The sequence below is a fragment of the Natrix helvetica genome, assembly GCF_964273705.1.
Source record: "Natrix helvetica genome assembly, chromosome: 13".
NCBI classification, from domain to species: domain Eukaryota; kingdom Metazoa; phylum Chordata; class Lepidosauria; order Squamata; family Natricidae; genus Natrix; species Natrix helvetica.
In genome coordinates this window covers 10941820-10966941 of record NC_138557.1, presented here as the reverse complement: position 1 = coordinate 10966941, position 25122 = coordinate 10941820, and the positions used below count along the sequence as shown (strand labels likewise).

General features: G+C 43.3%; 1 protein-coding gene across 2 annotated transcripts in view; it reads right to left on the bottom strand.

The window, feature by feature from the left end:
- The window catches only part of SEC14L5 (SEC14 like lipid binding 5), a 59012-nt gene that overhangs the window by 32740 nt on the left and 1150 nt on the right, over window positions 1-25122 (bottom strand). Inside the window, exons 2-3 of one of the 2 annotated variants that reach the window (XM_081966085.1) lie at window positions 10689-10802; window positions 7864-7942 (exon numbers count right to left, since the gene is read on the bottom strand). In XM_081966085.1, coding sequence (XP_081822211.1) covers window positions 7864-7926 — 63 coding nt within the window. In that variant the 5' untranslated portion in view covers window positions 7927-7942; window positions 10689-10802. Of the gene's footprint in view, window positions 1-7863; window positions 8061-10688; window positions 10803-25122 lie in introns of those variants that run through there. The other variant, XM_081966086.1, reaches the window with a different exon arrangement.

Below are 25122 nucleotides of genomic sequence, written 5' to 3'. Positions count from 1 at the left end.
ATAGGTTAGAGAATAGAATAGGTTAGAGAATAGAATAGAATAGAAGTTGGAGAATAGAATAGAATAGAAGTTGGAGAATAGAATAGAATGGAATAGAATAGAAGTTAGAGAATAGAAGTAGAGAATAGAATAGAATAGAATAGAATAGAAGTTAGAGAATAGAATAGAATGGAATAGAATAGAGGTCATGATCTTCTGACTAGAATAACAGAGTTGGAAGGGACCTTGGAGGTCTTCTAGTCCAACTCCCTGCTCAAGCAGGAAACTCTATACTATTCCAGACAAATGGCTGTCCAGTCTACTTTTGAAATCCTCCAGTGCTGGAGTACCCTCAACTTCTAAAGGCAACTTGACCATCTAAATAATTGTTCTCACTGCCAGGAAATTCCTCCTTAATTCCAGGATGCTTCTCTCCTTGAGTAGCTTCCATCCATTTCTTCTTGTCCTGCCTTCAGGTGCTTTGGAGAATAGGTTGACATCCTCTTCTTTGTGGCAGCCCCCACTCAAATATTGAAACACTGCTATCATATCACCTTAGTCTTTTGCTTCATTAAACTAAACATACCTAATTACTGCAATTGTTCTATATGTTTTAGCCTCCTGTCCCCTAATCATCTTTGTTGCTCTTCTCTGCACTCTTTTTCTAGAGTCTCCCCATCTTTTTTGTATCATGGCGACCAAAACTGGATGCTGTATTCTAAGTGTGGCCTTCCCAAGGCATCATAGAATGATATTAAGCAATCTTGAGTCAAGTAATAAAGGTTTTGTAAGCATATTCCAATCTCATAGAGGAAACTATTAAGGGAAGTACTTCTCCCGGTATATCAAAACCTCATTTCATTATGAAGAGAAGCATAACTGCGCTGTGTCTCTCTCTGGAGAATTTGCATTCATCCAAGGGAGGAATTGCAACGCCAGATCGTCAAACGGCAAAAACAGTGGCGGAAGCTGTTCATATCATATGAACCGCTCAAAGAAACTGAATAAAAAACCCACACGGGAATTCTGAGTGAGTCCCCGACCATCCTTCATAGCTCCTTCCTATGAAAGATTTACGGTAGGTTGCCTTTAAAGCTATATCAAAGAGATAAGCAGCTTAGAACTAAGGAGAAATTTCCTGACAGTTAGAACAATTAATCAGTGGAACAACTTGCCTCCAGAAGTTGTGAATGCCAACAAGAGATTGGATAACCATTTGTCTGAAGTGGTGTGTAGGGTTTCCTGCCTAAGCAGAGGGTTGGACTAGAAGACCTCTAAGGTCCCTTCCAACTCTGTTATTCTATTCCATTCCATTCCGATTCTATTCCATTCCATTCCAATTCCCATTCCATTCCTATTCTATCCTATTCTATTTTATGCAACAATCGGATTAACACATGAGTTGGAAGGGGTCTTGTTGGTCATCTAGTCCAACCGCCCGCCCAAGGAGGAGACCCTACACCATTTCTGACCGATGGCAGTTCAGTCTCTTCTTGAAAGCTTTCAGGGATGAAGCTCCCACAACTTCTGAAAGGAAGCTTGTTCATCCATTATTCCTTGTCTGGCCTTCAGGTGCTTTGGAAAACAGGGTGTATTATTCATTCATTCATTCATTCAATGAATTTATATTGCTGCCTATTCACATATGGCGACTCAAGGCGGGTTACAGAATATAAAACTTCACTTCAAACAATAAAAAAGAATCAAATAAATTAATATAATATAATCACACACACACCCGGCAACAGCATATATTGCTGAAAAACCTGACTTACAACTACCATCCACAGCTTCCCCATCGTCACACAATCAACATTTGATTCCTTGGCAACCAGGATATATTTTTGCCGTGTTCTGGGCTCATCTGAATGCCATTTGTGGCTTTCCCATCCTGTTTACAACAAGCAAAGTCAAGGATGGAAGCCAGATTCGCTTAATGAGCCGGTGATCAACTTAATGCCTATAGGGATCCCCTTAATAACTGTGGCCAAGAAGGAGGCCGTAAAAATCTGGCATGACTCATTTCACAACTGCTTTGCTTAACGGCACCAATTGTGGTCGTTAAGTCAAGGACTGCCTCTCTATTTTCCCAAGAACCAATATCAACCATCAATCTAGCGGCTCCCCATCTTTTGCGTAACAGGGACCAGTTCCATAGAGAAAGGCTTTTCCGTGTACCGGAGGGGGCGTGGCTTTGCATGCTGCCTACATCCCATGGGGGGGAGGGAGGGCTTCGCTTGTTTGCGTTGGCCATGTTGCTGGCATGCTGCGTGTCAATCCTGAAGCTGGCCTGCCCGAAGCCATCTTGGAGCTTCAGTGCTGCCACACTGGACCTGAGGGATAGGGAATTAGAGATAGCTGGGATTTTGTAGCCAAAATAAAATACTTTCTCTCGGGAACCGAGGACATTCTGATACCTGGCCAGAGGAAGGAGGAGTGATATCACTCAACCAGTGGACACTGCCTTGATTGGGCCTGTGTGTGTGTGTGTGTGTGTGTGTGTGTGTGTAAAATTTTTCCCTCAATCCTGATCAGACTTTTACTCACTCACTCTCTCTCTCTACACACACACACACACACACAAACACACACACACAAACACAAACACACACACACAAACACACACAAACACACACACACACACACTTTTCTTTAACATATATAAGTATTTAGTAAACAGTGTATTGTCTGGGTCATTTTACATATACACATTTCTAATGACAATCATATTCTTTAGGTAAAGGTTCCCCTCGCACATATGTGCTAGTCGTTCCCGACTCTAGGGGGCGGTGCTCATCTCCGTTTCAAAGCCGAAGAGCCAGCGCTGTCCAAAGACGTCTCCGTGGTCATGTGGCCGGCATGATTCAACACCGAAGGAGCACGGAACGCTATTACCTTCCCACCAAAGGTGGTTCCTATTTTTCTACTTGCATTTTTTACGTGCTTTCGAACTGCTAGGCTGGCAAAAGCTGGGACAAGTAAGGGGAACTCACTCCATTACACGGTGCAGGGATTCAAACCGTCGAACTGCCGACTTTTCTGATCAACAAGCTCAGCGAGTTAGCCACTGAGCCACCGCGTCCTATTATATACAAGTAATATTCTTTATTTGTATATAATAGTGTTCCTCCAACTTCTAATTTCTACCTTTATTATCTAACCATTGATAAAACAAATTCCAAGTTAAAAAAATATTCTCTATTTTCTTTGTCCTTTATCTTTAATGTTAACCTATCCATTTCCACACAATCTAACATCTTTTTTTAATTATATTTTCATCTGCAGCAGTTTTCTCATTTTTCCAATATTGTGCAAATACAATTCTCGCTACTGTCAGAACATATAATATTAAATATACATTAGCTTTGTCATATTTTTCTGGCAATATACCTAACAAAAGTATTTCTGGCTTTGAATTTACGTGTTGCTTTGTCATGTTCTCTAACCGTCTATGTACTTTCATCTAAATTTCTTTTTGCCTTTGGACATGTCCACCACATATGGTAGTATGAACCCAGAAAAACTGTTACTTTTAATTAGGTGAAAACTTCAGAGTCAGTTTTCACCAGATATGTGCCAATATGATATTTCCAATAAAGCTATTCGACTTTTAACAACCCCATAATCCCTTGCAGGATGAATTCTGGGCAACTGAATGGAGCTAGCGGTGTGGCCGGATGCCCTTCCAGACGCCAATGCAGAGTTTTGTTCAGCAGCTATATTCTCAGTGCGCCCAGAGAGTTCTGGCCTACTGCACATCCTCAGAAATAATTCATATGATCCAGAAATGTCTTGCTTAGAACTGCCACTTTATTGCAGCAAGAATTGTGAACAAGTTTCATTGGCGTTGCATTTCCTTCTTCTCTCACGCTTACGGCCTCCTCAGCAGCTTTGGGAGACTTCAAATATTCCTAGAAACTCTTTGATTCACACTTAGCATATTGAAATGCAGTTGGAATAAAAAATGTGGCTTAGAAACCAGAAAGCATAAGCGATTCTTCTTCCCTGCCAGGGCCTATCAGGGACACATTTTGCATTTTAATTTCCTCTTCCTGAAACTGTGAAGTTGTACAGTACAAGCAAAAAAAGCAGAATGTTCCTAGACCATCTGTAAACTGCTGATACGTGCACCAAAACCTTCCTTGCCGGCATACATTCCAAAATATTCTGAAACCAAAACCGAACCGGGTGAGATCTGCTAAGAAATGTACTGTACAGCATCTTGCTCTAGTCTAGAAATAACTTCCTGTATCCTAGCTGACTACTAAGCAGCGGATATCCATAACTCTAAAAACTTTAAGAATGTAAAATGAGGAGAATGAGAGAGAGAGAGAGAGAATGAGAGAAATAGGGGGAGAAAGAGGGAGAGATGGAGAAAGAGTAAAAGGGAGAGAATGAGAGAGAGAATGAGGGAGAGATGAAAATAATAAAAGGGAGAGAATGAGAAGGGGAGAATGAGTAAAAGAGGGAGAATAGGAGAGAGATGGAGAAAGAGAAAGAGGGAGAGAATGAGAAGGGGAGAATGAGAGAAATAGAGGGAAAGAGGGAGAGATGGAGAAAGAGTAAAAGGGAGAGAATGAGAGAGAGAATGAGGGAGAGATGAAAAAAGAATAAAAGGGAGAGAATGAGAAGGGGAGAATGAGCGAAAGAGGGAGAATGGGAGAGAGATGGAGAAAGAGAAAGAGGGAGAGAATGAGAAGGGGAGAATGAGAGAAATAGAGGGAGAATGAGGAAGAATGGGAGAGATGGAGAAAAAGGGGGAGAATGAGAGAAAGAGGGAGAATGAGGAGAGATGGAAAAAGAGAAAAAGGGAGAGGATGAAAGAGTGAATGAGAAGGGGAGAATGAGAGAAAAAGAAGGAGAATGAGGGAGAAATGCTGGGAGTCAGCTAGCATATACATGCTAGCTGACTCCCAGCAATTCTTGAACGGTTCAGGAATAAAAAGATTTTAAAAACCAAGAAAAACTAATTATGAACAAAAGCAAAGAATAGAACATGACGAGGATGGCTGACCTACTCAGTCCACAGATGGCTTCACTCAACCTTACCAAAGGCCTAAAAATCAGCTGAATCTTTCTCCTTTAGCTTTTTGTACATTGCCCAGAGTTACTTGTGTGGTGAGATGGTCAGCTATAGAAATTGGATAAATAAATCGAAGAGATGCAATGAAATGATCACCTCTCTCCCCTCTTTCTCTTTCTCTCTCTCTCACACACATTCTTCCTCTCTCTCATTCACTCACTCATTTCTCTCTCTCTTTCGCTTTTTCTCCATTTCTCTCATTCTTCCTCATTTTCTCTCTCTTTCTCCCTTTTTCTCTTTCGCCATCTCTCCCTCATCCACACTCTCTTTCTCTCTTTCTCCCCTTCTCATTCTCTCTCTCAGTCTCCCCCTTTTTCTCTTTTCCCATCTCTCCCTCATTCTCCTTCTCATTCTTTCTCTCTCATTCTCCCCCTTTTCCCTTTCCCCCCATCTCTCCCTCTCTTTCTCTCTTTCTCCCCTTCTCTCTCTCACTCTCCTCCCTTTTCTCTTTTTTCCATCTCTCCCATCCTCCCTCTCTTTCTCTCATTCTTGCCCTCTCTCTCATTCTCTCTCTTTTGCTCTTTTTTCATTTCTCTCTTTTTTCCTCATTCTCCCCCATCTCTCATTCTCTCCCTTTTCTCTTTCTCCATCTCTCTCATTCTCCCTCTCTCTCTCATTCTTCCCCCTTTCCCTTTCTCTCTCTTTTGCTCTTTTTTTCATTTCTCTCTCATTCTTCCTCATTCTCTCCCCCCCCCTTCTCTTTGTCTTTCTCCATCCAAATCACATCAAACTAATTTTATTACGGTCACCCCTTTCCTGTCTTCTCATCTGTTTCAGCCTTGAATTATGCTTCGTTATGCTAGTATTAAAGAATCCAGTCCCTTTATTTTCTAGTATTGTCCAAGGACAACCTTAAGGTGGTTAAAATCTATTAAGTTATGTCACTCTTTACCAAAGAGTGAAGCCAGAAGACTGAAGTGGCTTGGAACAGAAATCAGAGAGATATCTGGAATAAAGACAGCAAATTTCAAGCCAATATAGTTTTGCAGCCAGATGGCACACAGCACTTCGACTCAGCAGTTGGAAAGGGCTAACGTTGTTTTCTTAAAGGGTGTCAGCGTTCCAAATATCATGCAGAATTAAATCAGAGTCCAAGGCCACCGGAAGTTGGGCTGCAGCTTGTGAATAAGGGCTCCTCAAGGTCCAATTCTCAAGTGTGTTTTTGGGAAGGCAGGATGGGACCTCAGCACTTTTTAGAAGATGCTGGAAAAAGATGTTAACGGAGCAGTAAAAGGGTAGACGATGACTTATTTCAATATAACTGAGATATTTTAGGGAAAGATGCTCTTTTAGGTACCATCAAATCGTCTGATGTTGCCCTCCAACAGGACTTAAATTTTGGAGAGATGCAGCAATATTCAAAAGGTATAATTTTCCTAGGAGTCCAAATTTTTTTAAAAAACGTTTCCTTTCTTTCTCCCCTCCCACCACACACTGGCCACCAATCCATTTGACACTGGTTTAATGAACAGTTAAAAGTTAAAAAGCCGATCGCTGAAATACGACCCATGAATTACAATGACAAATTGTAAGCACTGTTCAGTACAGCAAAAGCTTTTGGAACAAACCTTTTAAAAACTTAACAAAGGAACTTTAAAACCAAGAATATTAGCAGCATAAACATCCAAGCCCAAATGGACCCCACAAAAATAGACTTCTGAAGAATTTTTAGTGCAATTAAAAACTAGGAATAAAGAATAACAGAGTTGGAAGGGACCTTGGAGGTCTTCTAATCCGATCTCCTGCTCAAGCAGGAAACCCTATACCATCTCAGGCAAATGGTTGCCCAATCTCTTTTTTTCCAGTCAATTTTTTTTCATTTATATATAAATATTTTGAATACAGTGTATTGTCTGGGCATATCATTTTACGAAAGACAAGAAAGAAAAAGGTAACACATATTCTGATAGTGATAATAACAGTAATAAATACAACATAATAATTCTAACCATATTTATAATTAGATTTCCTTTTTTATGTTACTATTAATTATGTTGGCATACTTATAATTATAGACAACCTTCATATTTTACTTAATCATAAGAAGACTCTTTCTTCACCTAATTTCTACCTCATCTCTAACCATTGATAAAAACCTATTCCACGTCAAATAGTATTCTGTGTCTCCTTTATCTTTTATTTTCAATGTCAATCAATCCATCTCTACACAATCCAATATTTTCCAGAGGTTGTCGATCTCTTCTTAAAAACCTCCAGTTTTTAAGTTGTGGAGAACTCACAACTTCTGAAGGAAAGCCATTCCACTGTTTTATTGTTTTCATTGTTAGGAAATTTCTCCTTAGTTCTAGATCTGTTCTCTGCATGATTAGTTTCCATCTTTGTTTCTTGTTCTGCCTTCTGGCATTTTGGAGAGTACATGTGTGCTAGTCGTTTCTGACTCTAGGGGGTGATGCTCATCTCTGTTTCAAAGCCAAAGAGCCAGCACTGTCCGAAGACGTCTTAGTGGTCATGTGGCCGGCATGACTAAACGCCAAAGGCGCACAGAATGCTGTTTCCTTCCCACCAAAGGTGGTTCCTATTTTTCTATTTGCATTATTACATGCTTTCGAACTGCTAGGTTGGCAGAAGCTGGGATAAGTAATAGAGGCTCACTCCGTTACGCGGCCTAGGGATTCAAATCGCCGAACTGCCGATCTTTCTGCTCGACAAGCTCAGCGTCTTAGTCACTGAGCCACCGCGTCCCTGTGGCGACCCAAACTGGATGCTATATTGCAAGCGCGGTCTTATCAAGGCGTTATAAGCAAATGAACTGCAGAAAAGAGAAATAATGCACCACTTACCGCCATCACAAGCTCAAACGGGTACTTGTAGACTCTAACAGGGGACTGATATTTTTGCACCATTTTTACTTCACGATGCCTACAAAGAACGAGAAAAGCAATCCGTTAAATCCTCAGCTCTCTGCCTCAACCCGTTGAGCAAAAAACACCTCGATTTTTATAACGGATCTTCTCTTGGAAGTTAAAACAAGGGAGAAAGGAAGCAGAACCGCACTTGAGACTGGTTGCCTTAACATGAAGAAAAGAAAATGAATGACTCCCGATGGATCAAAAGCTATCATTCTTTTTCTTTATTTTGTTGCCAGCCTGTCAATTACTCAGAGGCGGTATCGTTTTAAAAGCTGCTAACCCAACCTTTACAAGCTGCGACCAATTCATTCTCAATTCATCTGCTATTTAGCAACAGGGAGAGAACAGTGGAAAGGGGGCATATTTTACAAAATGTTCTAGGCACACAGTTGAGAAAATTGCAGCATTTTGTCAAGCCACTCAACACCAACTGCTTCACCTTACAATGAACAAGAGATGCCTGTGGGATCTGAACCTCAATTCCGCAGCTCTTAGCACTGCTGGAATTTTTCCTCTCTGCCCCCGTAGCCATTGCTTTGAACCTGCGCGTACGTGGTTATCCAAGAATCCAGGGAAAAGAATGAAGCTACTCTTAGAAGCACTAATTAAATTGCTTTTTTGCAAACCCAGTAAGATATGCTGCCTCCGCTTGGTATTAAATGCCCCTGAAGGTTACGAGCTTAGAATGTCTTCTTAATTTAGTTTTTTTTCTTCCTTAGTGCCTGCTACGAAAAAGGGAGATAGGTAGTCCTCGTCTTACGACCAGGAATCCGGTCCCAAATTTCTGTTGCTAAGCAAGACAGCGCTTATGTGAATTTTGCCCTGTTTTACCACCTTTCTTGTCACCGTCGTTAAGTGATTCATCATCGTTGTTAAATTAGTAACAGGGTTGTTAAGTGGAACTAGATTCCCTATTGACTTTGCTTGTCCAAAGGTCGCAAATGGTAATTTCCCCTAACCCTGGGATCACTGCAGAACCGTTATAAATATGAGTCAGATGCCCGGTGTCTGAATTTTGATCACATGACCTGACCTTGGGAATACAGCAACGGTTGTAAGTGTGGGAAAATGATCGCAAGGCATTTTTCTCAGTGGCGTTGAAACTTCGGTCACTAAATGAACCGTTTGTAAGGCGAGGGCTAGCTGTACATTTCAAAAATGCAAGACAACCTCCAAGCATGAAATCAAACATGGGGACGAAAAAGAAATACCATATTTTTGGACTATAAGACGCACTGGAGTATAAGACGCACCAAGATTTTGAAGAGATAAATTTAAGAAAAAGGTTTTTGCACTCTGCAGGCCTCCCAAACCCTCTGCACGCCCCGTTTTTTGTGAAAAAGGGGACATGCAGAGAGTTTGAGAGCCCTGCAAACAGCTCCTGGGGGCTGGGGAGGTAAAAATGAGCAAAATCTGGTCCATTTCTCATGAAAACGGGCCCTTTTTTTGCAAACAAAACCCCAACAGGGCACCCATAGGCTTTGGGAGACTTGTAGAGTGCTCCTGGGGGCTGTGGAGGGCAAAACCGAGCAAAAAACGGTTCGTTTTTGTCCTTCCTAATCCCCAGGAGCACTTTGCAGGCCTCCCAAACCCTCTGCGCATCCACTTTTGAGAAAAACTGGATGCGCAGGGGACGGGGTTTCAGGAGGCCAAAAATGCTGTATTCAGTGTATAAGACACACTCAGATTTTCACCCTCTTTTTGGGGGGGAAGGTGCTTCTTACACCCCGAAAAATATGGTAATTAAAGAGAGTTGCTGTTAAAAGTGATACAAGAAGGTTACAAGAAGTAACCTGGATTGTCCCTGGGACTATGTAGGACAGGCAGGGAGGGAGCTAACCAGGGGTCGGATGCTCTGGGTTCAGCCAGGTTCGGGCGATCCTCTAGTGAAGATTCTGAGCAATTCGGCGAACCCTCAAATTCCACTCCTGACAGGCCCACCTGCCCTGGAGACTCCTCCCAGGAGTCTCCATGTGGCCCATTTTGGATTCCAGGTAAGTGCAGGGCCTGGGTAGAGGCTAAGGAAAGGCAAAAAACGGACCTCCCGGAGGCTCCGGAAGGTCAGAAATGGGCCCGTTTCCAGCCTCCGGGGAGCATCCGGAGCCCGGGTAGGGCAAAAACATCCCCCCCCCACCGTGTTACAGGAGACTAACTAGGCCACACCCACCTTGGCCGCACCCACCCAGCAACCAGGCAGAGAGCCCGCTGCTAAAACTTTTGAAGCCCACTCCTGAAGCTAACCACCAGATTACAAGAACCCAAGCGAGTGGTCAGACGAGGAGGCCCGAACTCATTGGCAGCCTCACACTGCAACGAACAAGCACGTTCAATGTTGCAGCTACTCAGATTGTTGGACGAGCAGGCTCAAAAACAGCCGGGGAAGGGGTTGAAGCCTGGGAAACGGGCCCCTCGTCAGTGCTGATTTACCACCAACCTATCAACTACTTAGAAGGCGAGGCTGGGCAGCACGCAAACAAACGACTTAAAAGCCAGCCATCAGCCCACCCCAATCTAAAAAGCCACCTACAACAAAGCACCATGTAAATACCCCACACAGAACAGACACACATTCTGCTGGAAGTTCCTTGAAGGTGGGCTCTAGCTCGGAAGGCAAAACTTCTAGTCCTGGTGACAGAACCAGATTGGACCTTAAGTAACCTGGGCCCACCTTTCCACCTAAAAAAAAAAAAGCCCACTGGATGCCCTTAAGAAAGGTAGAGATCGAAGGTTCTGCAGAAAGACAAAGGAGAACGTACCTGAAATTTAGCGTCAGCTTGCATTAAATCCATAAATCTTCATGAAGTAGCCCTCTGTCTAATGCACTCCTGGATAAAAGTCATCGCTCGCTGGTGCTCCATTGGTAAATCCGTCTAGGGAAGCGGGGGGAAGCAGACAGAACAAGCATTGGCCAACACTAGAGACAGAATCGAGACTACAGAACCTATGTTGGGAATTACATAACATATATTTGAACCTAGAAGGAGAACAGAACAGCTGATGATATATGAAGCCCTGCTAGAGAACCTGGAATGTCCAGGAGCTGTGGAAACTTGTGACAGCCCAAGAATGCAAGCACTAAATCCAATTGAACGTGGTTTCTTCTGCATGATTCAGCCATTTATAGATTTATTTATTGGCAGATGATCAAGGTTTGGGGGTCTCTTTGACATGATTCACTGCTGTTAATACATGCAATATTAAATATACAGTTGGTTTATCACATTTTTCTAGTACTGTACCTAATTTTTAAAAAAATGTTCAGGTTTAAGAGCTGCACATTTTCCTGACCTCTTTGCTAGCCACTGGAGGCCCTCACTATCAAGACACCCTTGTCATCTTCTAGAGCAGTGGTTCTCAACCTGTCGGCCGGGACCCCTTTGGGGGTCGAACGACCCTTTCACAGGGGTCGCCTAAGACCATCGGAAAACACATATTTTCGATGGTCTTAGGAACCGAAACACCAATTTGATGGTTGGGGGTCACCGCAACACGAGGAACTGTATTAAAGGGTCGTGGCATTGGGAAGGTTGAGAACCACTGCTCTAGAGGATTTGAGCGGCCTAAACATTTAATAAATACAACAAACAATTTGCAAGAATCTTTTAATTTTGGGGGGAAGAAATGGAATTCAGTGCATATAAACCAGGGGTGGGTTGCTGGGCCGGCATTACCACTGCTTCGGCGTGTAAAAAAATGTGCACTTGCGCGCTTCACTCACCTGCATGCCAAACGCACTCTAAAAGGTCTGCGCATATGCACAATGTTAGAAAAAAAGGGAGGGGGCTTACATTTTTGCAACGAGGATTGTTCTGTGCATGTGCAGAATCAAAAATGAAGATGACGGCACTGACGATAGAACCTGTTCGGTGGCATGGCATGTCGTATTACTACCTATTCCCGCCGAACCGGTGGGACCTTACCTCTGGTATCAAACCCAGCGTTATTTCTCCTGCAGCAGGAAACCTTTTTGAGTTCTTTCAACTTCCGGAAAGTTTGATTCCCCCATCTCTCCTTCCCTTCAGCTTACGACTAAGTCATCCATTGGCTTCATATCTCTGAAAGCAAGCCCATTCTCTCGCCACCCACACTGTGCCCCTCCCCCTCCCCCTTCCCGAGCCCTGCTCCTATGCATTTATGCAAGCTTTTATGATCCTTTCATGCCGGCAATGAATGGATCCATTTAATCGTGGCAGGGAGAGCTTTTGAAGCAGGGTTGGGGCAGCTCCCAGCTTTCTATGTCACCGTGCAAATTGTTTAGCTTTCCCCGACGTGATTGATGGCTGACATTGAGGCATCCAGCAGAAGGTTTCTAATCAAAGCGATGCAGGCAAGCGAGTCGCTCTGCCTCTTCCAAAGCAATCCAGCTGTTTAGGTTTCCAAAAGCTGCGGGTATCTTTACATTCTCAACCCTTACATAAGTAGGCCTGCTCAAGGCTTCCTGCCTTGAAAAAAAAACAAAACTCTTTGGAGGTTTGCGGTGCTAAGAGAGAAAGGTGCTTCCGGTCGTTGCCAAGAATTATCTTAATCTTCTGGGTCGGTTTGAGAAGCAACAGCAAGGGAAAAAAAAAACGTTTGGTGCATCCTAAAAAAATAATAATAACCTATTTATTTTGAGAAGCTGTTTTGGCCCTGAAGTCTGCTTGGTTGAATTCTTTCGGTTAGGGGCAGATGGTATCAACACACACGCGTGTGTAAATACCTGTGAAAGTATCAGTCCAGGGAGAAAACGCTGGTAAACACGAGACCCAAGTGGATGTACTATGCAAGAGTAATCTGGAGAATTCTGCATGTCCGCGAGAGTACACAATAGCTGATGTAAAACTGGACTGGATCGGATACCAGTCGAGGCTGCTTTCCCATCAAAAGAATGAAAATTCAACGTTTCATGATCTTGGCAGTTAGAATGTCATGTTCTCTGCAATTAGGAAGCTTCATGCTTCCTGCCATTAGATCGGAAGTACAAACTCAACGTGCGCATGGTCAAGGCTATAGTTTCCCCAGTTGCAATGGATGGCTGTGAAGGTTGGACCATAAGGAAGGCTGAGTGCCAAAGAATGGAGGCCTTTGAACTCTGTTGCTGGAGAAGACTCCCACGAGTCCCTTGGACTGCAAGGCCATCCAACCGGTCAGTCCTGGAGGAGATCAACCCTGGCTGCTCTTTAGAAGGCCAGATCCTGAAGAGGAAACTCAAAGACTTTGGCCACCTAATGAGAAGGAAGACTCCCTGGAGAAGATCCTCATGCTGGGAATGATGGAGGGCAAGAGAAGAAGGGGACGGCAGAGAATGAGGTGGCTGCATGGACTCACTGAAGCAGACGGCGTGAGCTTAAATGGACTCCAGAGGATGATAGAGGACAGGAAGGCCTGGAGGAATGTTGTCCATGGGGTCGCAAGGGATCGGACACGACTTCACAACTAACAATAATTTTAAAAAACTCAACGTTGTTAACTACTTGGCAGAGATTACAGAATTTACTTTCCCATCTGTCTTCAAATACAGGATGTCCTGGGCTTACAACAGTTCGCTTAGTGACTGTTCAAACTTATGACATCACTGAAAAAAGTGACATGACCATTTTTCACACTTACAACGGTTTTAGCCTTCCCTGTGGTCATATGATTTGAATGCTTGACAACTGACTCGCATTTATGACCGTTGCAGTGTCATCCAGGAGTCATATAATTGCCTTTTGCGACCATCTGACAGGGCAAAAAGTCGACGAGGAAATCAGATTCGCTTAACAACCGTGTTACTGATTTAACAACCGCAGCAGAGGTAGGTTGCTGCCGGTTCGGCTGATTTGGCCAAACTGGTAGTGGCCCAGAGTAGCGGTTAATAAATGCGGCAAGAAAAGTCATAAAATGGGGCAAAACTCATCTAACCACATACATTTTGGGCTCAATTGCGTGCTTCAGTGCCAGAGTTTCTCAGCCAACATTTTGGTTGCTAAGCAAGAGCATTGTTAAGTGAGTTTCACCATATTTTACAAGTTGGCCATGCCCACCCAGTCACATGACTGCCAAGCCACTCTCACTTGGTCACATGGCTGGCAAGCCACTCCTACCCTGTCACATGGCCGGCAAGCCACTCCCACAAAGCAGGCCACACCTACAGAAGAGGTTCTAAAAAATTTTGAAACCCACCATTGTCCCACACCCATAAATCCATCCCATGGTCCAATCTCCCATTGCCATGCTGGCAATTCCACCCATCCAGTTCCGGTCAGGTGCAGAGGTGCAAAGACAAAGGATGACCTTGGCTTTCTAGAAAGAATTTTGTTATGGCTTCATATCATCTAACTCCATACAATCCCCCTTCCCATTTTCTCACAATACAAAATGCATAGTAGAATAACAGAAAGTGTGGCAGGCCAAAGATCCAAAAGAAAAGATGGCTGCAGGCCTGAAACTCAGGCTTACAACCTTACAGTATTCTTCAAGGTCACGTGATCAAAATCCGGGTGTTTGGGCAACTGGCATATATTTATGACGGTGGCAGCTGGGGGTCATTGCGATCCTAGCCAGCTTCCCAAAAGCAAATTCAATGGGACAAGCCAGATTAGCTGAACAGCTGCGTGATTTCGCTTAACAAGGTCAGCGATCTGTTTAACCACCATGGGGGGGGGGGACAGATTGTAAAATCAGATGTGACTTACTTAACGGCCATCTTGCTTAGCCGTGGAAGCTGCTAAACGTGGTCGCAAATCAAGGACCACCTTGAAAGGTTTGGATGCAAACAATCAGCATTTCTACTTGACTCTGGGGGTTGCTTTATATTTGAGTTTCAAAGCATCTTGCTTCTAGTTAGTATCTCACCCGGCTTGGAGGAGTGAAGCCAATTGCCGGAAGGAATTGAATATATTTTACGTTCCCCGCTTGATTATGGAAACATTCAGAGAACCGGTCACTTAATTACTGCTTTCTTAAGCCCCCCATCATCCACCAGGCAGTCTCTATATTTTGAATAAAAGATATGCTTTCCCATTGAATATTTATGCACTTGTCTGTCGGGGAAGCGCTATTCATTATTTATGTCATGTGTCTCCCATTCACTCAGTGGCAAAGCTCAAATATTTGCTGGGTAAAGCCATCGTTTTCTAATCCAGGTGAGAAAAGACAGACTGTGGGGTAAGAGGTGGAGGAGGGAAGTTGTGGAACTGGATAAGGAATCTGTACCCGGACTCTCACCTTGAACCAAATCTGAACATCCACAAACAGCTGATACTAAGCCGAGGGCCAAAATGGACAGGCTGAGATGAAACGGATTGTGTGAAGGAACACTTAAGCTTCCATCTTAGACGTTGCTGCTAAATTAGTTGGATTTATTTGAAGCCTTCCAGAAGATCAAGGCCAGTTGCCCCCACCCCCTGGGCTGTGTGCTCTCTCCACTTCTTGTCTCTCTACACACCAATGACTGCATCTCAAAAGATCCCTCTGTTAAAATACTGAAGCTTGCAGATGACACAACAGCGATTGGTCTCGTTCGACACAACGGTGAATCTGCATACAGTCGGGAGTTTGAACAACTAGCCTTGTGGTGCAGTCAGAACATATACTAAATACACTCAAAACCATAAAAATGGGGGTGTCAGGCCTTCAGCCATCTTTTCTTTTAGGTCTTTGGCCTGCCACTCTTTCTATTATTCTACTATGCCTTTTCTATGGTGGGAAAATGGAAGGGGGGAATTGTATGGAGTTAGATGCGATGTAGCCATAACAAAATTCTTTCTAGAAAGCCAAGGTCATCCTTTGTCTCTGCACCTCTGCACCTGGCCGGAATTGGATGGATGGAATTACCAGCATGGCAGTGAGAAATTGGGCCATGGGATGGACTTGTGGGTATGGGGGCAAGATCTTGAACTTTCAACTAGGTGGGGAAAACCGGGAAGCTTTCAGATTCAGGTTTTCCCAGATGTGCCAACATGGCTCTCTTCATAAATTGAACTTTGAGGAATCCTTTGCCTAGGACTCTGATTTACTTTTGGATGCTATTTGGAACCCTGACAGGTGGTGGATTTTAGAAGAAAACCAACTATGCTACCACCTGCTACAATACTAGACAATGCAGTATCAACAGTAAAGACCTTCAAGTTTCTAGGGTCTATCATATCTCAAGACCTAAAATGGACACCTAACATCAAAAACGTCATCAAAAAAGCACAACAAAGAATTTTGTTTCTGTGCCAACTCAGGAAGCTCAAACTGCCCAAGGAGCTGCTGATTCAGTTCTACAGAGGAATTATTGAGTCTGTCTTCTGCACCTCCATAACTGCCTGGTTTGGTTCTGCAACCCAACAAGACAAACACGGACTTCAGAGGATAATCAGAAGTGCAGAAAAAACAAGGGCTACCAACCTGCCTTCCTTTGAGGATATGAACACTGCACGAGTCAAAAAGAGGGCTGTGAAAATATCTACAGACCCCTCACATCCTGGACATTAATATGTTTCAACTCCTATCCTCAAAATGACGCTATAAGGTACTGCACACCAGAACAACTAGACACAAGGACAGTTTTTCCTGAATGCCATCACTCTGCTTAACAACTAATTCCCACAACACTGTCAATAATTTACTAAGACTATTACTATTCTTCTTCTCTTCCTTCCTAGCATCTATCTCTCCCCACTTATGACTATAACCACGTTGCTTGTATCTTTCAATTGAAATTGTTTTTATTGTTTCCTAGTACGATTTGATAGCTTATTAGTAACCCTGACTAACGCTATCCATCACTTGAGACTTTCAAGAAGAAATGGGACTGCCATTTGTCAGAAGTGGTGTAGGGTCTCCTGCTTAAGCGGTGGATGGGACAAAATGACCTATAAGGTCCCTTCCCACTCAGTTAATCTGCTTCTCTCCTTGGTTAGTTTCCATCCATTGTTTGCTTGTCCTGCCCTCTGGTGCTTTGAAAAATAGGATGACCCCCTCTTCTATGAACAGCTAATATATTATTATATACTATAATATAATAATACAGGGAATAGCTAAACCAATCAGGAACCCATCATCAGTCCTGTTACGCCGATGCCTGAATGCCTAGCACCCTGGTCTCCTAACACAGCTCCCAAACAAGCTTACTTCAAGCCTGATAAACAACAATAATTAACCCGAACTGCTTTGACATAGATTGCACAAAAGAACATCTTTCTTTTTCTTTACCTTTTCTTGCTTTCTTTTTTTGCAAAGAGCCCAGAATTCATTTGCCACCTGGCGACTGTCCCAAACTTACTTAAATAGCGGCTCTAGCTATTTAAAGCAAGCAGGTTTATGAAAACCTTGAACCTGGATTGAACGTATCTTTCACTCTCGTTGCAAGACTTTATCGTTTAATTGCAGAGTAATTGTCTGCTTCTACCTACGAATAATGTCAGACATAAATACATTTTACTTAGCTTGTTCCTGTGAAGCATACATTTTCTGATTCACGCAAGAAGACAGTATCTTTGAAACGGCTTGGATTGTACTAAAACAGTGGGGAGGGGTGGGGTTTGGTCACCAAGGGATGAGAAGATCTTGGAAAGTGGCTACCCATCCATGTGCTTTAGAAATACGAAATTTGGTAGAAAGACACTTTGATTCCCATAGTGGATGAATGACTGATGGAGTTAGCAGAGATGGCTAAATGGATTGTTTCAGTTAAAGGGGGGGGGGGGACCACAATTACTTCTGTTTCTACTTGGAAACCGCTTCTTGACTTTATGCTTGAGGTGGGAAAAAAATGGAAATTTGATTTTTGGGGGTTATAGAGATGGTTGGTTTGTATTATTATATAAAAGTAAAAAAGTTAAGGTTTGATTATCTTGTTCTACTGCACCAAAGGGAAGTCAACACTTTTTTTCTCTTTTTCTCTTTCCCCTTCCTTTTTCATTCTCTTACTTTCCCATTATTTTCTTTTGTAATTTTGCATTTTATAATGTAAACTAATAAAGAAAAAGAAATACAAAACTTGGCTGGGTCAATAATAAAATCTCCTTTGAGGGGATCAACCTGTTTTCCAAAGCACCTGAGGTCCAGACAAGGAATAATGGATGGAAACTGATCAAGGAGAGATTCAACCTGGGAACAAGGAGAAATTTTCTGACAGGGAGAACAATCAACGCATGGGACAACTTTGCCTTCAAAAGGTGTGGGAAGAATCTGGAAGATTCCTAAGTTGTATTAACTAGGGATACAATCAAGATCAAGGGAGGTACTAATACCACTCTGTAAAGCCTTAGTAAGGCCACACCTAGAATACTACATCCAGTTTTGGTTACCACACTATAAAAAAAGATGTTGTGACTCTAGAAAGAGTGCAGAGAGGAGCAACCAAGATGATTAGGAGACTGGAGGCTAAAACATAGGAAGAACGGTTGCAGGAACTAGGCATGGCTAGTCTAGTGAAGAGAAGGACCAGGGGAGACATGAGAGCATCTTCAAATATTTGAGGAGGGGGTCAAGCTATTTTCCAAAGCATCTGAAGGCCGGACAAAGAACAATGGATGGAAACCGAACAAGGAGAGATTCAACCTGAAAATAAGGATAATTTTTCTGACAGTGAGACCAATCAACCCATGGAGCAGAAGTTTGTCTTTGGAAGTTGTGGGAGCTTCATCGCTGGAGTCTTTCAAGAAGAGATTGGACTGCTATCTATCAGAAATGGTGTAGGGCAGGGGTTGGACTTGATGACTTGCCAGGTCCCTTCCAACTCTGTTAATCTGAATCAAGGTTCTTGCTAGGGTTGTGAAAAATCTTGGCTAGTAGACAGACATGGTTTATTACAGCTTCCTTTCCTTTCACGCTGGTGTTCTGACTCTCCAGACTAGCGCATAGTTGTGAAATGTTGTTGTGGCCACTCAACCAAGTTTTAAGCAGATCCAGCCTGCTTAATTTCAAACCATCTTGTTCTGGAGGCCAACTTTTGAAAGAGGGGGATTGATTTTGGAAGACTGTTGTGTAGGTAGCTGGGGGGGGGGGGAATCACGGAATGTTGTTTTTGTTTATGACAACTACAGCATGGCTGACCTCTGCACAAAGGTGAAAAGATTTGACTTTACCCATCAGGACGGAATGGATGGGGTAGAGGATGGAGCCTCCTGAGATGGCCAAATCGACCGCTTTAATTAGAGGCAGGGCTTTGTCAAAGTTTAATGATGACTAGAAACCTTTGCCAGACCAATTCTCGAATACAGCTCTTCTGCCCGGAATCCACACTGTACATCAGACATTAATACAATCAAGAGAGTCCAGAGGTATTTCACGAGAAGAGTCCTCCACACCTCTGCTCACAATAGAACCCCTTATGCTACCAGGCGTGAAATTTTTGGCTTGGACAATCTGGAACTGCACCGCCTGCAGAATGATCTAAGCGCAGTATGCAAAATTGTCTGCTACAACATCCTGTCAATGACTACTTCAGCTTCAACCTCAATAACATATGGGCAAACAATGGATATAAACTCAAGGTAAATAGCTCCAAACTCGATTGCAGAAAATACGATTTCAGCAACAGAGCGGTCAATGCCTGGAATGCTCTACTCAACTCCGTTGTTACGTCCTCAAACCCCCACAGCTTCAACCTTAAACTGTCTAGCGTGGACCCCACCCCATTCTTTTAAGAGGTCCTTAAAGGGGGCATGCATAAGCGCACCAGCCTGCCTACCGTTCCTGTCCTATTTATTTGCATTCATTTCTTTCGTTCATGTCCATGTTTATATTTATACCTACTATCTTGTACATGTTTGACAAACTAATAAATACAAATAGAAACCTCTTCCTGACTTTTTTTTTGTGGGAAACAGAAAAAAAACAAAGTTAACAATATACGGCTTCAACTAAAAATAATGGATGGTAGAAAAAATAAACAATGCTGTAACCATAGAGTAAGAGGTTAATTTAGAGACATACTTTTAATTGCTGTGAAAGAAAATAGGAAATCACTTCATATTCTTTCCCTTTCTTTGATTTCTGACTTTGCTGTAGCTCTCTTATTTCTTTTTCAATTCCAAATATTAGTACTCGTTAGTTTCTATTCTATTTTCCAAATTCTAACAAAGTTTAAAAGAGAGAGAGGATAGAAATGGGGGAGGGAGGGAGGACGGGGGAGAGAGGAGACAAGGAGAGAGAGAGAGAGAGGAAAGAGAGAGGGGGTGGGAGAGGGAGAAAGGGGAAAGAGAGAGGGAGGAAGAGAGAGGAAAGAGAGGGGGGATGGAGTGAGTGAGAGAAAAAACAGAGAGGGTGAGAGAGGGAGGAGGAGGGGAAGAGAGAGACAGAGGAAAGAGGGAGAGGAGGGAGGGAGGAATAGGGGGAGGAAAGAAAGAGAGGGAAGGAGAGGGAGAAAGAGGAGAGAGAGAGGGAGGAAGAGAGAGGAAAGAGGGGGACAGAGGAAGTGAGAGAAAAGGCAGAGAGGGGGAGGGGAAGAGAGAGACAGAGGAAAGATAGGGAGAGGGAGGGAGAAAGAGAGAGGAGGCAACGAGAGAGGGGGAGGAGGAGAGGAAAGATAGGGATAGGAGGGAGGGAGGAAGAGGGAGAGAGAGGAAAGAGGGAGGGAAGGAGAGGGAGGAAGAGGAGAGAGAGGGGGGGAGGAAGAGAGAGGAAAGAGGGGGGACAGAGGGAGGGAGAGAAAAGAGAGAGGATGAGGGAAGGGGAGAGAGGACAGGGGAGAGGAGGGAGGAAGGGAGAGGCGGAGGGAGGGAGATGGAGAGAGAGAGGAAAGAGGGAGAGGAGGGAAAGGGAGAGAAAGAGAGGGGGGAGGAGGGAGAAAAAGGAAAGCGAGAAGGAGAAGGAAAAGGCGAGGGAGAGGGAGAGAGAGATTGATTGTGTCAGATTCCAGTCAGCTTCACATGGGCTGTTTGGATGTGACTGAAGTGTTACACCTACACCATGGAAGAGGGTGTTGAGAACATGTGAGAACAAGACAAAGGTGGTGGGTGGGTGAGTGAGAATTCCACCAGCAGCCAGATATCAAAATACGCAGGATGGCAGGATCCAGAACACAAATACAGACAAGAAGGAACTCAAGGCACAAATTATACAGTGTTTTGGAGGCTTCCCCCAAGCTTTTTGCTACAAAAGCACAAAGCACTCTGGGCTGTCCTGAATCTCCAAGAACACATACAAAGGGGGGGGGGACACAATGGAATGAGCATCAGTAGAATTTAAACCACAGTTTCTGCGTTAAGACACAACCCGGCTTCGCACCACGTTAAAATCATACAATCTCTACATGTTCCTGAGCTACAGAGGCGAATTCATTTCTGTTCCAGCAACCTGATCGGACAGTTTTCCGATGCATTGGATCCCACTTCAACAGAGAAGGGTGGGGGAATACGGATAGAAGACGCTGCAAAAAAAAATTGGCACTCTTTGGGCTTAGAAAAAGGGATTCAACAGCAGCGAGAAGAGGAAAAAAATTCTATTGCCGGAAAGAGGCCCAGGAAAATATACTGTTACATAATTAGCAGCTCCGAGTTAAGGATAGGGCTGAGAGTACGTCTGATACAGAGCCAAGTTCATAACCATTTTTAACTTTCAGAAGTGCTTGCTCATCAATCGGTCGCGCACACCCACATCCGGAGACCACTGGCAAAGCACAACTGGATTAGCTGTATTCAGCACAACTGAAAGCCCCCATGGAGAAAAGAAACGGAAGGCCTCTACCCTGGCCAGAGCTGGTCTATTCACAAGTAAACATTGCACAAGGAAACAACATTGCTGCTAGAGAAGAACAAGCTGAGCTGGAAGGTGGGGTTAAACATGCTATCAGTTTAGAGTCGTTGCATTGCCAACAAAAGACCTAAGTCCAACATTTGTGAATTCCGTTGACTCTTTTCTAGAACCACTTTGACTTTGAGAAGTGCTTGGTCATCAATCAATCAATGCCCATCTACATCCAGAGCCTTAGCTTTGATTAGTGAGAGTGTTGGGAAACATCAGCTGAGAATTTCTCTAATTAAGAAAGGCAAATATTTGTGTCCCAAGATAATGTTGCAGGATCATTAAAGGCTCCAGCACGGATCCGAAATCTTGGAAGACAAAACCTTTGGTCACAGTGACCGACCCAGATTGGAATTTTTCTCGTTATTCATCAATACCAATAACGGTCCGAGCACACCTATCCTAATTCTGGAGAATCACATTTTAAGAAGATCCTTAATTGCACCACAGTAATTATGTCGAGAGACAAGCAAACAAAATAAAGATCATAGAAGAAAGATCCCATGAAGAACACTTGGAGGCATTGGCTATATTTAGCCTGCAGAAGAGATGGTTGAGGAGGGAGGTGACAGCTGCCTTCAAGTATCTGAAGGCCTGTCATGTAGAATATGAGACAAGAGAATCCGGGGTTGTTCTAAAACAGAAGAAATCATGAGTTTAACTTACAAGGAAGGACATGTTGGTTGGGTACCAGGGAAAAACAATACACCAATGGTATGAATTGTTGTCCCACAATGGAATGTGGAAGTGACTGTGGCATCTCCTTCTCTGGAGGCACCTGAAGAGAGAAGATTCTTTTCTTCAGAGAGATTCAAAGAACCTTCAGAGGTATCTGAAGAAAGCATCTGAAGAAAGATGGTGAGACCAACCTTGGAATACCGTGTCCAATTCTGGTCCCCACAATGCAGAAACAGATGTTGAGATTCTAGAAAGAGTGCAGAGAAGAGCAACCAAGATAATGAGGGGGCTGGAGGCTAAAACATACCATGAACAGTTAAGGGAACTAGATATGTCTAGTCTAACAAAGAGAAGGGGTAAACGTGATGTGATAGCAGTCTTCCAATACTTGAGGGGCTGTCACAGTGAAGAGGGAGTCAACCTATTCTCCAAAGCACCTGAGGGCAGGACCAGGAATAACAGGTGGGTGATCATTAAAGACCCAACCTAGAACTAAAGAAACATTTCCTGACAATAAAAAAAAAATCAGTGGAATGGCTTCCTTCTGCTGTTGAGAGTGCTTTATCCCTGAAGTGATTGGACAGATATTTTTCTGGGATGGAATAAGGATTCCATCCTTATTATAATAATGATGATGTAATCATGATATAATAATGGACATAAATTGTTTCAACTTCTGTCCTCATAATGATGCTATAGGGCACTGCACACCAGAACTAGACACAAGGACAGTTTTTCCCCGAATGCCATCACTCTGCTAAACAAATAATTCCCTCAACACTGTCAAATAATTTACTAAGATTGTATTGCTATTATTCTTCTCTTCCTTCCTAGTATCTCTCTTCCCACTTATGACTATTTCCATGTTGCTTGTATCTTTACAATTTATATTGTTTTATTTGTTTCCTAGTACGATTTGATAGCTTATTAGTAACCTTGACTGTCACTAAGTGTTGTATCTTTTTATTCTTGATGAATGTATTCTATTTTATTCTCCTTATGTATACTGAGAGCATATGTAACAAAGACAAATTCCTTGTGTATCCAACCATGCTTGGCCAATAAACAAGTCTATTCCATTCTTTTCCATTCCATTCTATTCTATTCTATTCCATTCCTGATTCTTTATTCTATTCTATTCTATTCTATGCTATGCTATGCTATGCTATGCTATTCCATTCCATTCCATTCCTGCCTTGATTGGAGTAGGGTCTACCCTTAAAGTCCCTTCCAGCCCTATGGTTTTATAAGTCCCTCCCTCTCCCTACATCACCAGCCCTTCCCCAATCAGGCAGTTTATGGGCCTCCAGAGATATATTTTGATTCTCCTTAAATGATGACTCCTTCAAAGACAAGGAGATAGAGAGGGGGGGGGAGAAAGACTTTCTCCACGATATGCTACTAAGAGATGCATATCCATTTTCTTTTTCCCAAAGTTAGACTCCCATCCCGCTGTTTGTGCAAAAAAAACCACAACAAACCTATTTAACAGAGGAAATAAGGAGGCAACAAACATTTGTACATTTGACCCTTTCAGAGCAAATGTGCAGTAACAGCAAACACTGTTTTTTTACCAGGCCTCTGATGTAAAGATGGATTGAAAGGAATATTTTGAGGCTGTCTCTTCTTCTTTTTTTTTTTTTTTGCTACAATTTAGTGTTGATGTGCACGGTCAGGTTTGCCAACTAGGCTTCATCTAGTGATGGAGTGTTATCCCTGGGGGAGTTTGCATAATGCATCAAATGATCAGTTCACCAAACTGGGGTAGGTGAGTCCTAGAATAAGCAGGTCAGCGAAAAACTAGCCAAGATGAATGCATTCTTTTTGGGAAATTATACCAATGAATCTGTTTGCTGTCGCCCCAACCTCCTTCAGTGTCTTGTGGGAACACTGGGGCACGCAGAGAGCGAGAACGGCACCCAGCCGGAGGACTAATTTTAGGCCCTGCTCCAAAAACCACCGACAGCCAGCAACTGTTCTCAATAAATATTTAACTGTTCAACCTTAAAATATTAAATATTCATTCCCCTCCAATGTCAAGCATTTAATTTAAAGAGTTGCATTTAAATCATTCATGCTTCTCCTGCGGGCTGCCCCTCCGCATGGCCTGGGCTGATAATGTCTCGTCCTCTTAAGGCTGCACCCCCATGGATCATGGGCATTGTAGTCCAACCCATCAGAAGAGTGGCAGGTAAGGAAATAGCCGGGGTGGGGAAGTTATTATTAATCTGACCATCTTTTGAAGGTTAACTCTGAAAAAATGCAGCTTTCTCCAGGAAAGGCCTGATGTGAAGCTGAGGAAGGCAGCATCTCTAAAATGTCTTGCCCCCTCTCTGCCCTCACTTTAAGAGAAACACTTTACTGCTGGTTCACTGCACAAAAGTCTCTTTCGTTAGTCGAGCAATGTGCGTTTCCCCCCCCCCCCAAGCTGCTTCTTGGACCTCTCAGGTGAGTCTCCAGCCTACCTGGAGGGGCCCCTTCCCATGCTCCACAAGTCCAGCCCTGCTTAGCAGCTGGAGATCAGATCTGTGAGACCTGACCAGCTCTATCAGATCAGCCAAGGAGCCTGGTGTGGTCACCCCTGCTTGGATGGCTATTCTCCACGTGTAGAAACAGGCTTGTGGAAATATTCACACGTGGAAATGCAATCTACCCCGAGTTACAGAAATGTATGATGAAAGAGGGGGGAATGAGGGTATACACAGGCACATACAGAGAGAGAGATGGATGGATGGATGGATGGATGGATGGATGGATGGATGGATGGATAGACAGACAGACAGACAGACAGACAGACAGAGATAGACAGATAGA